Source organism: Caloenas nicobarica, chromosome 1, assembly GCF_036013445.1.
Source record: "Caloenas nicobarica isolate bCalNic1 chromosome 1, bCalNic1.hap1, whole genome shotgun sequence".
NCBI classification, from domain to species: domain Eukaryota; kingdom Metazoa; phylum Chordata; class Aves; order Columbiformes; family Columbidae; genus Caloenas; species Caloenas nicobarica.
Window position 1 is genome coordinate 196,339,179 of NC_088245.1, and position 15,127 is coordinate 196,354,305.

Below are 15,127 nucleotides of genomic sequence, written 5' to 3' on the forward strand. Positions count from 1 at the left end.
AAGTAGTTGCAGTATGCCTGTGGGTAACAAATAGTATGTGTGAAATACTATTAGTACTCAGTTCATCAGTTTCAAACCATACCATCAAATTTTGGTTTGCTACAAAGTGTTAACAAATACATGATGTAAGTGGGCAAATTATTTGAACTAGTCTTTAATTCGTTCTTGGAAAGAGGTGGAATAGGTATAAGAGAATCTTAATTCTAGGCTCACAGCCTTATTTCTGCAATGAACAGACTAGTTTCTGGCTGAAACATATTAGAAACATTGCCTAGTGCAGCTTTGAACCTGGAAGGACAAAATGAACTAATTGTAACTTACGAGTGCAATTGTTCTGACTTTTGGTTACTTAAAAAAATAAAACATAAGCTGGAATAATATTGGTTGAATATAGAGGACTCTCTTTTCTTGCTTAATGATATAGCCTACTGATTAACTTGTTAGAAGACTGCCATGAAAACTGCATTTCTTTACCCTAGGTTTCAGTTGGTTAAATCTTAACTTCTTTTCAGATTTGGCCTTTGTAGAGTAAGTCCCCTTCAAGCTTTAAAAAATCCCTTAATGTTTGCACTCCTTGAACAAATTCTGAAGACGGTTGCCTTCTATGTTGTTTTCATGGGACATAACTTAAAACAAATGAGATGAAGTAGTAAAAAGTGGAACTCCTTAAATGACAAGAGTGAAGATACAAAAGTGAAAAACATGCAAGGTATAATTAGAAGGACTGAGTAAGAAGAAAATTCATAACAGTAATGTCATGAACCTTTAAAGACAAGGTATGCCTTGATGCATATTTTATATATTCCCTGTTCTGAGCATTTCTATGAAGTAACTTGTCTTGATTAGTGTGCTTTGCATCCATTTCAGAAGGAAATCGGTCTGTGTTTTGCTCTAAAACTGAGTATTCACCAATTTCACTTCTTGAGCTATTCTGTGCTACTTAGTTTAAGTTAATAACCCATATCATTTAGGTGAGTGTGCAATGCAAGCTGCTTGCATCACTAGAAGCTTTAATTCTGAAATAACTTTTCTGATAGCTGAAAATTCAATGCAGACAAATTAATGGATACACATGTACTATAATGTCCCTGCCATGGGACTGTCATGGGTGAGGTAAATTTTCTTAATACTGTGCTTTTAAACTTTCCTGCATAAATATATGATTTTTTTGTCTTTTGTCCTTATGTGACTATTGGGTACTGAATTTATTAGTACTCCTTTCACTATTAAAAACATAGTTGAGTGGATGTGTGCCTAGTTCCTAAATAATATAAGCTGAATAGAAATCAGCACAGCACTTGTATGATCTCTTACCACAATACTAGTAAAATGAGAACATATCTTTTTCAATGCTTTGCTTTGGAACAATTTACTAACAGAGCAGTAAAGTTTACTAGCTCTCAGAGGAGGATAAGGTGAATAACTGTTGGTAAGATCTTATTCTTGACACTTGAGCTGCTGTGTATGCTGGTGAGTTGTGAGGCCTGGCTGGGCTGGTTGAAGCTGGACATGGAGGATGGCTGAGAGGTGATCTCCAAATCTGTCAGTTGTGCTGTGGCATGGGACAAAGCAGACTGGCAAGAGGATAAAATTAAGCTTGTAACTTATACCTTGTGGTCTGAGGTATTTATCCTTTTTCCTTTTAAAGGAACTCTGCCTAAAAGCCTTAGAACAGTATCTATTTTTGTTTTTCCTCCTCTCTTTAGAAAGAGAGGGTGTACTCCCTCCACCCACCCCTTACACCTGCAAACTCCTTGAACTGGTGATAACATCCCTAAGAGATCTTCAGCCTGATCGTTTTTAGATCTCACTGTCTCTTTTATCTCTCCCAGTTAGACATATTTAGAAAAACAGTGTTAACAGCTTTCAAAAAGTCTAGTGCTATCTCAGAATGGGAAACCAGCATTGACTTGGAAGCCTTGACAGCAGATGTTTCGTGTCTCCTGTCATTAAAAAATTGGTTTTGATTGTCTGGTACCAGTTCCTACCACTGGCTTTTGTTTTAGTTCCCTGATATCTTTCAAAAACCGTTTTACTTCTGGGGATGAAGGAATATCTGCAGACAGCAATGGCTGAAGATGTCTTCAGCTGTCCTGAGCTCATAGGGTAGAAGACCATGCTGGTCTGGAAGCTTTGTTAATGATGTACGTCTGTAAATACAAGGCTGCTGGAAGGCAGAGTGTGCAAGCATTGCAGTAACATGGCTTCTTCTGGACTGGTCACTGATCAGCCCTGAGCGCTGGATGGACAAACATGGGTCTGTTCGTTTTCAGCTGGGTAAATATAACCGTAGGCCTCATTTTACCCTACTTGTCTTAAACGCTGACCTGAGGCACTAGAAGTTAGTTTTGGCTTCTGAGGGAACTGGTTTTAAGTGCGTGACCTGACTCACCGTCTTCATAGAGATTTTGAGAAAACTCTTTTTGTGATTTTTGGGATTTGAAACAGTCTGATCTGACAGGCTTGCTGTACAATACTTTATCAAGTCAGTGTTCGAATTTAACTGAAATATGGTGTTTGGGTAAACAGTTTGACAGTGCCACTGCTGTGGTGCTGCTGTTGAATGGACTTCCCAAACTTTCTAACATTCACTCCCCATCTATCCTGTGCATATAACAGCTGATGTTGTCTACTGTTACAGACTTGAGTATGGTTTTGGTCCCCATTACAGGAGGTCATAATTGCCATAACTGTCAGCCTGCCCAGCAGTCAGTCTTGCTCCTCAGGTTCTCTTTTGGTACTCCCTGGTCTCCTTTTTAGAGCTGTATTATATTTCTATTGCCTTTCTCAGATCACCTCCTCTGTTTTTCAGGGTAGATGGGATCACAGCAGAAGAAAACAGAGAATATCTGATCCTACATCACTTAGACATGCTCAAATCTATGGGGCCCGATGGGATCTACCTTGGGGTACTGAGAGGGCTGGCAGAGGTGCTGGCAGAGGTGCTCACTAAGCCACTACCCATCATTTACCAGCAGTCCTGGCTGACTGGGGAGGTCCCAGTCGACTGGCGGTTGGCAGATGTGATGCCCATCTACAAGGGCTGGAAGGAGGATGCGGGGAACTGCAGACCTGTCAGTCTGACCTCAGTGCCATGGCAAATTATGGAGCAGATCATCCTGAGTGCCATCATGCAGCACATACAGGGCAACCAGGCAATTGGGCCTAGTCACCATGAGTTTATGAAAGGCAGGTCCTGCTTGACTAACCTGATCTCCTTCTGTGACAAGGTTACCTGTTTAGTGGATGACGGAAAGGCTGTGGGTGTTGTGTACTTGGACTTTAGTAAAGCCTTTGATGCTGTTTCCCACAGCATTCTCCTGGAGAAGCTGGCAGCTCGTGGCTTGGACAGGGGTACTCTTCACTGGGTAAAGAACTGGCTGAACGGCCGGGCCCAAAGAGTTGTGGTGAATGGAGTCATATCCAGTTGGTGGCTGGTCATGAGTGGCGTTCCCCAGGGCTCAGTATTGGGGCCAGTTCTGTTTAATCTCTTGCTCAGTGATCTGGAGGAGAGGATTGAGTGCACCCTCAGGAAGTTTGCAGATGACACCAAGTTGGGTGGGAGTGTTGATCTGCTGAAGGGTAGGAAGGCCATACAGAGGGATCTGGACCAGCTGGATCGTTGGGCTGAGGCCAGTTGTATGAGGTTCAACAAGACCAAGTGCCGGGTCCTGCACTTGGGTCACAACAACCCCAGGCAGTGCTACAGGCTCAGGGAAGAGTGGCTCGAAAGCTGCCTGGTGGAAAAGGATCTGGGGGTGTTGATTGACAGCAGCTGAATGTGAGCCAGCAGTGTGCCCAGGTGGCCTAAAAGGCCAACAGCATCCTGGCTTGTATCAGGAATAGTGTGGCCAGCAGGACCAGGGCAGTGATCGTCCCCCTGTACTCGGTGCTGGTGAGGCCGCACCTCGAATCCTGTGTTCAGTTTTGGGCCCCTCATCACAGGAAAGGCATTGAGGTGCTGGAGAGAGTTCAGAGAAGGGCAACGAAGCTGGTGAGGGGTCTGGAGCACATGTCTGATGAGGAGTGGCTGAGGGAACTGGGGCTGTTTAGCCTGGAGAAAAGGAGGCTGAGGGGAGACCTTATCGCTGTCTACAGCTACCTGAAAGGAGGTTGTAGCATGGAGGGGTTTGGTCTCTTCTCCCAAGCAACAAATGATAGGATGAGAGGAAATGGCCTCAAGTTGCACCAGGAGAGGTTTAAATTGGATATTAGGATAAAATTTCTTCACAAAGAGGGTTGTCAGGCACTGGAACAGGCTGCCCAGGGAAGTGATGGAGTCACCATCCCTGGAGGTGTTTAAAAGATGTATAGATGAGGTTCTTGGGGACATGTATTAGAGGTGGACTTGGCAGTGTTAGGTTAATGGTGGGACTTGATGATCTTAAAGGTCGTTTCCAACCAAAACGATTCTGTGATTCTATGATGTCAATCAACCTGTTTGTGATCTTCTTGCCTTTCTCTAAGGGAACAAAAAGGATATTCATCTCTTCTGTAGCAGCCTGATCAGCTAATCTGTTTGTCCTTTTGAAAGTTTTGTAGGCCACATGAATATCGTGGAAAAATATTAGTCTCTTCATGGCATGATACTGACACTAGATGAAGCAAGACTTGCCTTCATTTGTTTTATGTGTTTTAAACCAAACCGAACAAAAAAAGCCCACTCAATTCCCCAATACCCTCACAAATCTGCAAGTTTGAATTTTAGAAAATGTAGTTCTGAAAACTAGTCCTTCCTCAAATCCTATTTCGTATTTTATACCAGAGTTTGAACAGACACTTGTAATTCAGTCATTTATTCTGAACAGTACGAAATGGCAGTAACTCAATATTTTTATTGCTTCAGTTCCTTAACAGGGTATGTGTCTGAACTGTAGGAAAGTACAAAATGTTTCCATCTAAATGCTGGATTTCACCTCACCAAAGTGGTATTTATTTGTACAGTATCATGTGGTAGACAGTCTTTCATGTCACTCAAGAGGTAGTAATTTAAGAAGCATCAGTTTTCACACTGGTATGAGCTCATGAACTCAAGACAACTGAGGAGTTATGATTTCTTTAGATTTGAAGTGAGTTATAACTATTTTTTTAAATTTATTTTAGATTAGATTAGCCTGAGAGTACTGGTGTTTTAACTGACGCTTTTACAACTTCTTTGTAATAAGCTTACTCATCTACTGTCCTTTAGTTGACAGTTTCGAATTCAATTAAAACTTTTCTGAATATGAACTTAACACTGTTCCAAAAGCCAGGCACTTGTAGGCTTGCTGTAAGATACTTTTATAACTATATTTTGAATATAAATTTAAACAAATTCAGACCCTATGAATTGGAGTTAAGCTTGTACAGGGAGGAGTTCCCCTCCCCAGCCCGCTGCTCCTCAGCAGAACAGCAAATGAGAAGATTTCACCTTTATCAGAAGATTCACCTTTACCGTTGCTGCCCTACCAACTCCAGAGTTATTCAAAACTGGGCTGGAAGGGCCATTAGAGGTTACTTAGTCCAAGCTCTGCCCCAAGGCAGGATTAGTCATACCTAGACAACTGTCTGTCAAAAGTGAGGTCACATGAGGATTTTAAGAACAGGTTATGCGATTCCTTCTCCTTCCCTACGTTAAGCATTTTACTTCAGTGCACACCTACCCTGAAGCCCTAGGATGTGAGCATATGTGACCATACCTTTCTGGTTTATTTATATCTTTTAATAATTGTGTCAAATGGTGATAATGTGGCCCCATCATTATTTACAAATTTCCAATCTGCTTTTCAGTTATATGAGCTGCTGTCCTTATCCCGCTTCCTTACCCTTGGCTTATAAGAAACGAACTGTTGTTGAGGTTCACAATAAAGTCTTGGTTACCAAGGTTGCCTGGCTTGTTTTGGGCTAACTAGAGATCGTTTACATCTAAGAAGTCTTTTGTTGCCAAACATATTTTTGTTAATTATCTGGTATTTGGAGATGTGCTTTTTTCTTGATCGTGTTTTGAATATGCAGCAGCTAGAATCTAGTCAGGAGGTGGGAACTCATCATTGTGCAACTGTGGCTTTCAAACCACTTTGTTCAGCAATTCCTTATGCTTGGTGACTACCATCAGACTCCATACCTGTTATTGAGAGGGCTCAATGCTGCTCCAGCTGACAGCATCTCCAGATGCCCCTAGAGAAAGTGGATTGTGTGTTGCTGAATGGGTGCTGATCTTTGACCCTCTCCATGCCAGTTTAAATCTTTGGCTTTCATCGTATACTGCCGTGCTTGTATAGGACAATACCACTTACTTTAGGACCATACCACAGTGTTGCAGTGCTTTACTTCAGGCCACACTTTTTCCTTCACCTCCCAGTGCTAATAAATCCACGGCCTTGGCAGTGATTCCCATTGCTAGTGTAAGGAGGAGATATTCTGCAAGATTGTGTTTTGGGGAGTGTTTTCCGAGAAGGTGGTACAGGTGAGTTGCTACCTTGGCATATCTGAGAATGGTTAGGAAGAATCTGTGTAGATGCCAGCATTTAAATATAGGTAAATGAAGTTGTATGCTTAGATGAGCATTGGTGTGTGTCGGAGCACAGATAGTGTGGTGGGAAAGGCCTGTACGAAACACAGAGCTGCTGGATTTAAACACATAAATGTCCCTAGTTTTCCATATACTGGCATTCAAGATGTTTTGTCATATGAGTGCAACTTTTTAATTACGGGCAACTAGACCTAAGTCGCCTTGTATCAGTGTTGTCTGCTGGGTTGAGAGTCTAGTACATGCTTACATTTGTGTAGTTCTTTAAGAGTTAATAGGCTGGTCAAGTAGCTGTTAAGTGTTCTCTGAACATGTATTTGAATAGTGTAATGCCTATTACTTTTAAGCCTTTAATTCAACACAACTACTCCAGGAGTTGGGATTTAAACATTAACAACTGTCATGTTCTGATCAGACTGTTAAAAAAGATGTCTAATAAAGTCTGAATTGAAGTCAGATTAGTAGCAACCTTGTTCAGGTTGCTCAGGCCTTTGAATAAAGGTGTACTGTTCACTGCAAACGAGAAGTGTGATCTCTACAAAAGGGGGACACAAATATATGGTGTCACTTAAAATGCGTAGAGGTGTATGCTAACCTTTTTGTACAGATTCTTTGAGAGTGTGGTAGCTTTAAAACCATATCTTATCTGCTTACTGTTTGATCTTCTCTTTCTCAGGGTAAACAGAATAGGTTCAGACCTCTCCAGGCACCGTAACTGACAGCAAGTGAGGTTCCTGTTTAATGGATTGTTCAGAGCTTAATTTTCCCCCTGTTCTTCAGGGAATTGGTGTCTCTGAGAAAATAATTGTATGCTTGTTGAGGACAGAAACTTTATTGCAGTGGTCCAACAACCTTAATACAATTGTGACACTATATGAGAAACTTCAAGCAAATGGCCCATTCAGAAACCTTACGTAACAGTGGCAGGTTTGAGTTTCCAGCAGATTTGAGTTTGCCTTTTTGATTATCATCTGATGTGAGAGGAGGCTTAGAGTTTCAAGTTCACAATAAACCTATTCAGAGCAACTCTTTTACTAGCTTGAACAGTATCTGCAGAGTTCCCTTCATCTTTGGCTTTACTAAAAGAAACTATTTAGACTTAACCGACAAGCAGGGGTCCTGGAATTATAAGCAGAGTATAATTTTGTTTTGATAAGGCTGTCTATTACTTTGGGGTCTATCTGAAGTTCTTAAATGACCCTGTTTATCTCCTCTGCATCATGGAACTTTTAGTACCGTTCCATGCCACTTGCTTATTTTTTAAGACTTCGGATTACTTTTAACCCATTTACTGGGTTAAAAACTCTGACCCTGGGCATTCCTGCCACAGTCTGTCTGAAGCTGCAGGTATTACATGTACATTTTAGATTATATTAAATGTATAGCCCTTTTCCCTACCCTAATGTACGGTTCAGCATGACAGAAATGACAGAATGGAGTGCTGACAGGTGGGAGAAGGTTAGCATTGGAAAAGAACAGGTATTTTCTATGTGTTTTAAGGAGGAAGTTGAGGTTTTGCAAGTTTGGGATCCTGTTTGGATTTTTTTTTTTTTTTTAAACCCTTTCAAAACCCCCAGAAAAGAGGCTGCCTTAGTTCCTCTGTTCTTCTCATAGACTTAAGTCTTTCCTGTTGATTGTGGGATCCACTGTAGTTATTCTTCTATGTCCTCGTTGCTCTGGGACTGGTGAACTTCTGCATGTTCTCCTTCAGGCAGCTCCTAGGGAAAATTTTGAAATTCTAGTGACTGTAGGTTTTGGCTCTTGGCTCATACATGTGAGGTTTCACGCAATATTGCAGAGCTGAACATGCTCAATAGCTTTGGGAGAGGTTCTGATAGTGTGCATTCTACTTCAGAAATATTTCTCCGAGTTCGAATAGAGATATTTAGACGTTTTAAGTGTGAGGGGCACTGAGAGCTGTTTTGGTGCAGGCTGCAGAACTATACCTTATCATAATTCTGGAGATTCTAAATTTGTTGTCTTTTGTGATACACCTATTCGTTTCCATCTTGTCTGAGAGAGAATACTGACTTCTATCATGTGAGATTCTGTTTAAAAAATTGAGCCCAGGCCTTATTCCTCCATACTGTATTATCTCTGTGTGTAAGTAAAAGTTTATATTTTAGGCAAAGCAGAATCATTTGTTTTGTGTTAAATCTCATGTGGTGTGTGGTGGTCCATCTTCTGCTATAGAGAAACTCTTGGGCTTTCCATTTCTTTATATATGGAAAAATATTTTTGAGTTACAGCTCACTGGTGTACCTAGGCTGATTAAAATAGATGGTTTGTGTTGAGTTCCTAGGTGTCAAGGTGGACCAATTAAGTCTAAAATATACGGATAAATACTATTGAACTAGAAGACCTCTAATACTAACTTTTGGTTTTGTTCCAGGAATGTACCCCGGAGAACTTGGAACTGAAAAGGAAGATTTTTGGTCAATTAGATCTTATTGCTGATGACAATGTTATCTTGAGCAGCTCGACCTCTTGTCTCTTACCCAGTAAATTGTTCACTGGCCTTAAGCACGTTAAGCAGTGTATTGTGTCACATCCTGTAAGTATGATGGCATATTTTGTTTTTGTTGTAGTAGTAGCAGTAGTAGTAGTTCAGGTGTTTAAACTGCATCCCAAATGCTTCCCTGCAGACTGAGAGATACAGAACGATATTTGGAATGCTTGCGTGCCATTATTAGGGTACAGGGGCCTGACTTTTCAGAAAAAGCTCATTTGGTCATTGAGCAGCAACATCTACTAAATTGAGCAGTTGTATACATGGTTTATACTGTTGACTCAAGATATGCTCTGTGTAAACTGTAGTGCTCATGTTGTTGTGTGTTACTCAAACTACTGGCTCTCAAAACGTAGGAATTCTGTGTTCTGAAGACAAACCTATAAAATTGCCTACTTTCTTCTTGTGGCATTGTTAGTCTTTTCTAGCACCTCTTTTCAGCTGCTGTTGGGTAACAGTAAAGATCCAAACAGTGAGCTGTCTGTGCTTGTCAGTTATGTTGGTGAAAAGTGGAAGGTTTTGACTCTGGTTTCTTCAGACTTCTGATGCAGAAGCAGTACACCTGAAGAGGAAAAGCAGGTGGATGAAATGGAACAAATGGTACTTGGAGCTGAATTTGCATGCTTTGTGGCCAGCTGGGACAGGACAGTGATGCAGAAATGGCTTGACTAGAGCTGGCAGCAAAATCTCCAAATGCTGAAGGGCACCTGTGAACCTCTCTAGATGTCTGTGTGGGGCTGCCAGACAGCAGTTTATCACATCTCTCCTCAGCATGGAAGAGCATTTTGTCTTGATCACTGGGATTCCTGATGCTTCTGTTTTCCGCTACTCAGCCACTAATGAATTTGTTAGCCTAATCTTAGTCTGGTGTTCAACAGATCAGTTAAGAGGAATGTCGTTAAGGTTTGCATATCTGGAGAAAGGTAGTGGTCTGCTATCTGCAATTCGGTAACTACATGGTGTCTCTCCAGGGCACCCCTCAGGGTGTAAAGTAAGTGTCAGTTCCCTGGGCATGCTCAAGAGTGGCAGTGTGAACACAAAGTTCAGCACTACTTTACTGTAATTTCTCTACAAGTACCTGTAGCCTAATGCTGCAGTGTCAAAGTGTTTGGTCAGCCCCTTTCTAGCCCCCTGTCCGCCACCATTATTTGCCGTGGGTTGGCTGGGGAGCAAAAGGAACAAAAGGATTGATTTCTTTCTGTATAATTAATTTTCATCTCTTCAAAGTTCGACTTTTTTTTTTTTTAAATTAAAAAGTATTTATCTGTGCCGAGGTATAGCCTTTCCCCAGTCTAAAATTCAGTAGTTCCTTACCTCATATTTCCAGGGCTGTAACTTTCTGTAGTGCAAGAGAAGAGAGAATGTCTCTTCTAAGCTTCTGTATTAAGAAACGAAGATTTTTGTTTTGTTTTGTTTTTTACCAATTCCTGGGCTTCTGCAAATTCTCTGTGCTAATTCTCTGACTGTTTGTCAGAGAATTTGATTTTGCATTAGCCTTTCTTACTGTTTTTCCAAGTTGTTCTGTACCAGTTGACTTGTTTAGTCTGAGCTGCAGTCTTTATAGGAGCCACTTCTGAAACCAGGTTTTATCAGATCTGGAAAGGTAGGTGGTCCCTGCGTAAACACTTTCTAGGTTGCTGTTGTAAGGATGTATGTGTTTTCCAAAGTAAATACAGTGGAATGCCTTAAAATGTCTAATTGTTCTGAAAAGACTTTGCAATCCAACTGAGATTATTTTCTTAGTAATCTCAGCTTCACTCAAAGGGGAGTGTACTGGAAAAGCTGTGGGCCAGTGTACTCTTCCAGGGGCCTTTCTGCATCTGTTTTATCAGGAAACACACGTTTGCTTTGTAGCTGTTGGCTTTTGGTGTTTTTTGTTTTAACCATGGCCTTACTAATGTCTTGAACATGACAATAGGACACAGGGAATGGTGGCTGCGGGAAGCAACCAGCTCTGGAAGACACTGTGAAAACAAGAAGTGTGGAATTTGATATACCAGGAAAATTAAAAGCTGAAGTTGTAAAGCCTCTAGCATAGCTGACTGTGTTGAAGAGAAATGAAATGAAATGCCTGAAGGGCAGAAGGAGCTCATCCCTTTGTTTAATATAGCAATGGGTTCAGTAATTAGAAAAAATAAATCCTATAGCACAGCTGTGTGATAGACATGCATGCAATACTTGCAGCAGGTACAGCTGCTCTCTGCAGCACTCTCAGTCAGTGGATTGGTGGAGATCTTCTGCAGAGCAGTTCACTTCTCATGTACTGTATAGACCTGTGAGGTCTCACAGCTGGAATTATGGAGCTGGAGGAGACTGTACCACTGAGTGAAGTCACTGGCTCTACAGGAAACCATGTAATCAAATCACCTTAAAAATGTGTCCGTTAGATTTTTTTTTTAACTCTACTACTTCTGTTAGAAATTGTTTCTGTCTTCTAATTTTTGTTCCAATTTTATTAATGGTCCATTAAAATTAATTTGATGTTTGTTGGCAGCTTTTGTGTAGCTTAATTCTTTCTCTGTGTTTATTTTGTCATATCCTTTCCTTGCTTTCATTGCGTTTGGCTGAGTAAGGTAAGCTCTTCTGCTCCCTGAAGAAAGGCTTTGCATTCCCCTTCTTATTTTTAGAAACCTTCCCCCACCCCCAATTTCACCCACGTTTTACCACCTTTAGTTTTTACCAACATCTTTTGTCTCACCCCTAATAAATTGTCTTTCTAAGTCTCCTCAGTGTGCTTATGAACACACCCATACACTTCCCATGCCAAGTTCACGAAATAGAATATTTCAATAAGACGACTATCAGCGCTAATCTTGGAAGAAATTTATAATAGCCCTAGTCTCTCCTAACAATCAGCTTGCCCCTTCCTGATCGGAACCTGTGATATGCTTAAGGGTTAGAAAAGCCTTCAGAGAACTTCTTGGTGCTTGCAGTGGTTTGGGTCTTGCTGACTTGCCTGGCAGCACACCTGCGATGGTGCCCATCACACTGATCTCAGTGTTGGTCGTGGCACCGCCAAAGAGACCGATGTGGGAAAGGTTATGTTGGAACACAAGGCCCTTTAAAGGGGATGAAGTAAGTGTGTTAAATCAGTAGCTAGAGCAGACATAGCTACCACTGGTTATGCGTTGGTTAGACCCTATAGTAAAAGGAACCATATAAGTACTGAAAAGAAAAAACATACAGAAAGACTGCTTGCACATCGCTGTGACTAAATCCTGTACTGGCATTTACCTGAGCACAGTTAAGAGCAGTTGACTATAAGGGAGGATGGTGAAAGAATTGGTACTTAATTACCATCCTTTAAATGTCAGTGTTATTTCTGGTGCTAATTTGTGATACGTTAACTTCTTCTATTGCCAGGAAACTAGAGCGAGAGCAGAGTTTAACACCTTAAGAATATGGCTGAAGAACTGCTGCTTTTGGAAAGAGCGTGCAGGCAGTGTTACTGCCTGTAAAACTATGGCCTGAAGAACTTTTAGCTGTTTATAGGATGTTCTTTAAAAGTTTATTACTTCAAAAATAAATTATACAAATGTCTTGATGAGAATTTATACTTGGGAAGAGTCAGGGAGAGGTAATTTTTGTAAGTAGGTACAGCGTTTGAAGGTAACCTGTTCTGCAACTTTTTCAAAGTATGTTTCATGTGATATCTGTTACTGTGTTTAGCATATATTTACAGGCTTGGGCCAGTAGCAGCTATCTATTAAGTGTTGCATCTTACAGGTGGTGTTTAGCAATAATTTTGTTATAAAGTTCCTGAATGTCTAAAAGGAAATGCTTCACTTTATTTGTAAAGACAGGTGGTGGCTGTATGTCTTACAAAAACAAACAGCCTGAGTATTGAGAAAACATTGGTTACTCAAGTCAGTATGAAGTTTTCTAATACTGTTTGAGGGCTGTGATCTCTAGTGTTGCTCCATGAACTTTTTTGAGGTTAAACAAGGTTGTATTTAATGCAGAATTAATTATTTTGTAATTTGAATTAATACACCAGCTTTTATTGGATTGGTAAAGTCTCTCAAGGTCTGAAGATCAGGTTTACTGTGGTCACTGGAAAATATCCACACTAGTAGCAAGCTATAAAGATGCTTTATATTAACTTGTTCTGTTAATCTGTTGGTAGTTGACATGTTTCTTTTGTGTTTCTTCTTGAGGTAAATCCACCTTACTTTGTGCCGTTGGTTGAAATTGTTCCTCATCCGGAAACAGATCCTTCTACTACAGAGAGAACATATGCCCTGATGAAGCAGATTGGTCAATCTCCTGTCAAACTAAACAGAGAAATTGAGGGATTTGTTCTGAATCGGCTCCAGTATGCAGTGATAAGCGAAGCCTGGAGACTTGTGGGTGTATGTATCTGTTTTGTTTTGGTTTCTTTTCAGTTTCTACACACGTGCTGCTAGTTTTGTAGATGTGACAAGTGAAATTCCTATAAATTTGTGTAATCTTTGTTAAACTGGTCCTTATGAATATGAAATATATATTAACATAATTAAAAACAGAAGTGATGTCAGTTTTAAATAGCAAAGACTGATTTAAAAAAAGGTGGTATGATCATTATAACTGTGCTTTATCCTGCTTTCTTTTGAAAATCCTGTCATTTTCAGGACAATCAAAAGAACAATCCTAAAAGCACAGAATTCAAAACACTTTTTCTTTTTTTAGGTTCTCATCATTTCCTGTTATTTTCTGAATGTTACTGGCCTACCGTACAGTGGTTACGAAAAAATATTTTAAATGGTTTTCTCTTTGGCCTTTCAGGAGTTGTACTCATAAGTTCAACAGTTATTTGATAGTTGTAGGTAAAGACAGATTTCTCTTCCTCCTGCCCATTCAGACTTCTAGCTGACAATCATTTATTTGTGCCCCTTCAGCTTTTCCCACAGTTACATGTTCTATGTTGCAAAGCCTGATCTTTCATCAGGAAGAGCTGAATTATGAGTCTGCTATTCTGTTAAGAAGAGATTCTCTTGGGCTTGAGTGGAGCTTACCTCCTTGTCACAGAGAGAGTTTTGATTTTTCAAGCTGTTTAAAACAACCACACACACAAATGTAGGTGAAGATCTTAAAACTAAGATAATATTAACATATGCTAAACAAAGCAACTCTTTTTCCAATGCAGTAGCTAAACAGTTGCTGAACAAATTTTTTGCTTACTTGTAGTTAGCTTCTGCTAGCAACACGATACAACAATATAAAGGAGATGGCGAATAATAATAAGTAAAACGATGTTGTTAGGAAGGACCTGATCTTCTACTGGACATAATTCATTAATAACAGAAACCTTTTTAAGTTAAAGTCTGAACATAAGAAAAACACCTTCAGAAAGCTGTAGTCACATTGAAAGACACCAAATAGAAAGGATAGTAACCTCTGAATTATTTTTGAAACTGTAATAACATGGGTGGGGGGAAAAAAATTGAGACTAAAAATGTAAAAATGGCTAGTAGAAAATGTGGACAAGGAAGGTAAGTTCAAAGGTGGGGGGGGGAAAAAGCTGGCTGAACTGCCGTGTTCACTGTTAAGGAGATCCTCACTGTAATCTTTCCTTGAAAGGAAGGGTTCTGGCACAGAAGTAGAACAAGTCATGCTAAGAACAAGATTTTTGAAGGAGAAAAGAGTAAATGAGTGATGGCAGACTGTTAAGGAGAAATGGAACTTATCTGAGAACCCAAAACTCAGATATGAAGTAGAGGGAACACTGATTTGAGCTCTTTTTTACACACTAACTAGTGTAATACTGCGGAAATGGAAGTTAGCACTTACCCCTTCGTTCTTTTAAAAGAGAGTTCAAAGCATCATTGGGAAACTGTGGACCTGTAAGTCTGATAATGTGCAGGCACCTTGGTACTATACCCTTGGTCAGGACAAGTATCCGGGGAAGTAAAGCCTCAAAAATGTAGTAGGATTCTTTCATGTCTCTGAGAGGCATAAACTGAACTGTGGAAGTCACTGCCATAGAAACCTAGGATGCTAAAAATATGAGCAGGTTCAGGGAACATTTACACACTCATGTTAGAGGAAGACCATGCAGAAGCAACTTCCAGCTGTCGAAGTCTCAAAGACCGGACTGCTGGGAGCTGCAGCAGCACGTGTCATTGAGAATG

At 40.4% G+C, this 15,127-nt stretch overlaps 1 protein-coding gene across 5 annotated transcripts in view; it reads left to right on the forward strand.

Annotated features, from left to right (window-relative positions):
- The window catches only part of CRYL1 (crystallin lambda 1), a 59,710-nt gene that overhangs the window by 17,924 nt on the left and 26,659 nt on the right, over nt 1-15,127 (forward strand). For all 5 annotated transcript variants that reach the window (XM_065637987.1, XM_065638004.1, XM_065637995.1 and 2 more), the window contains 2 exons: nt 8,901-9,062; nt 13,175-13,369. In XM_065637987.1, the coding sequence (XP_065494059.1) occupies nt 8,901-9,062; nt 13,175-13,369 (357 nt within the window). The remainder of the gene's footprint in view (nt 1-8,900; nt 9,063-13,174; nt 13,370-15,127) is intronic.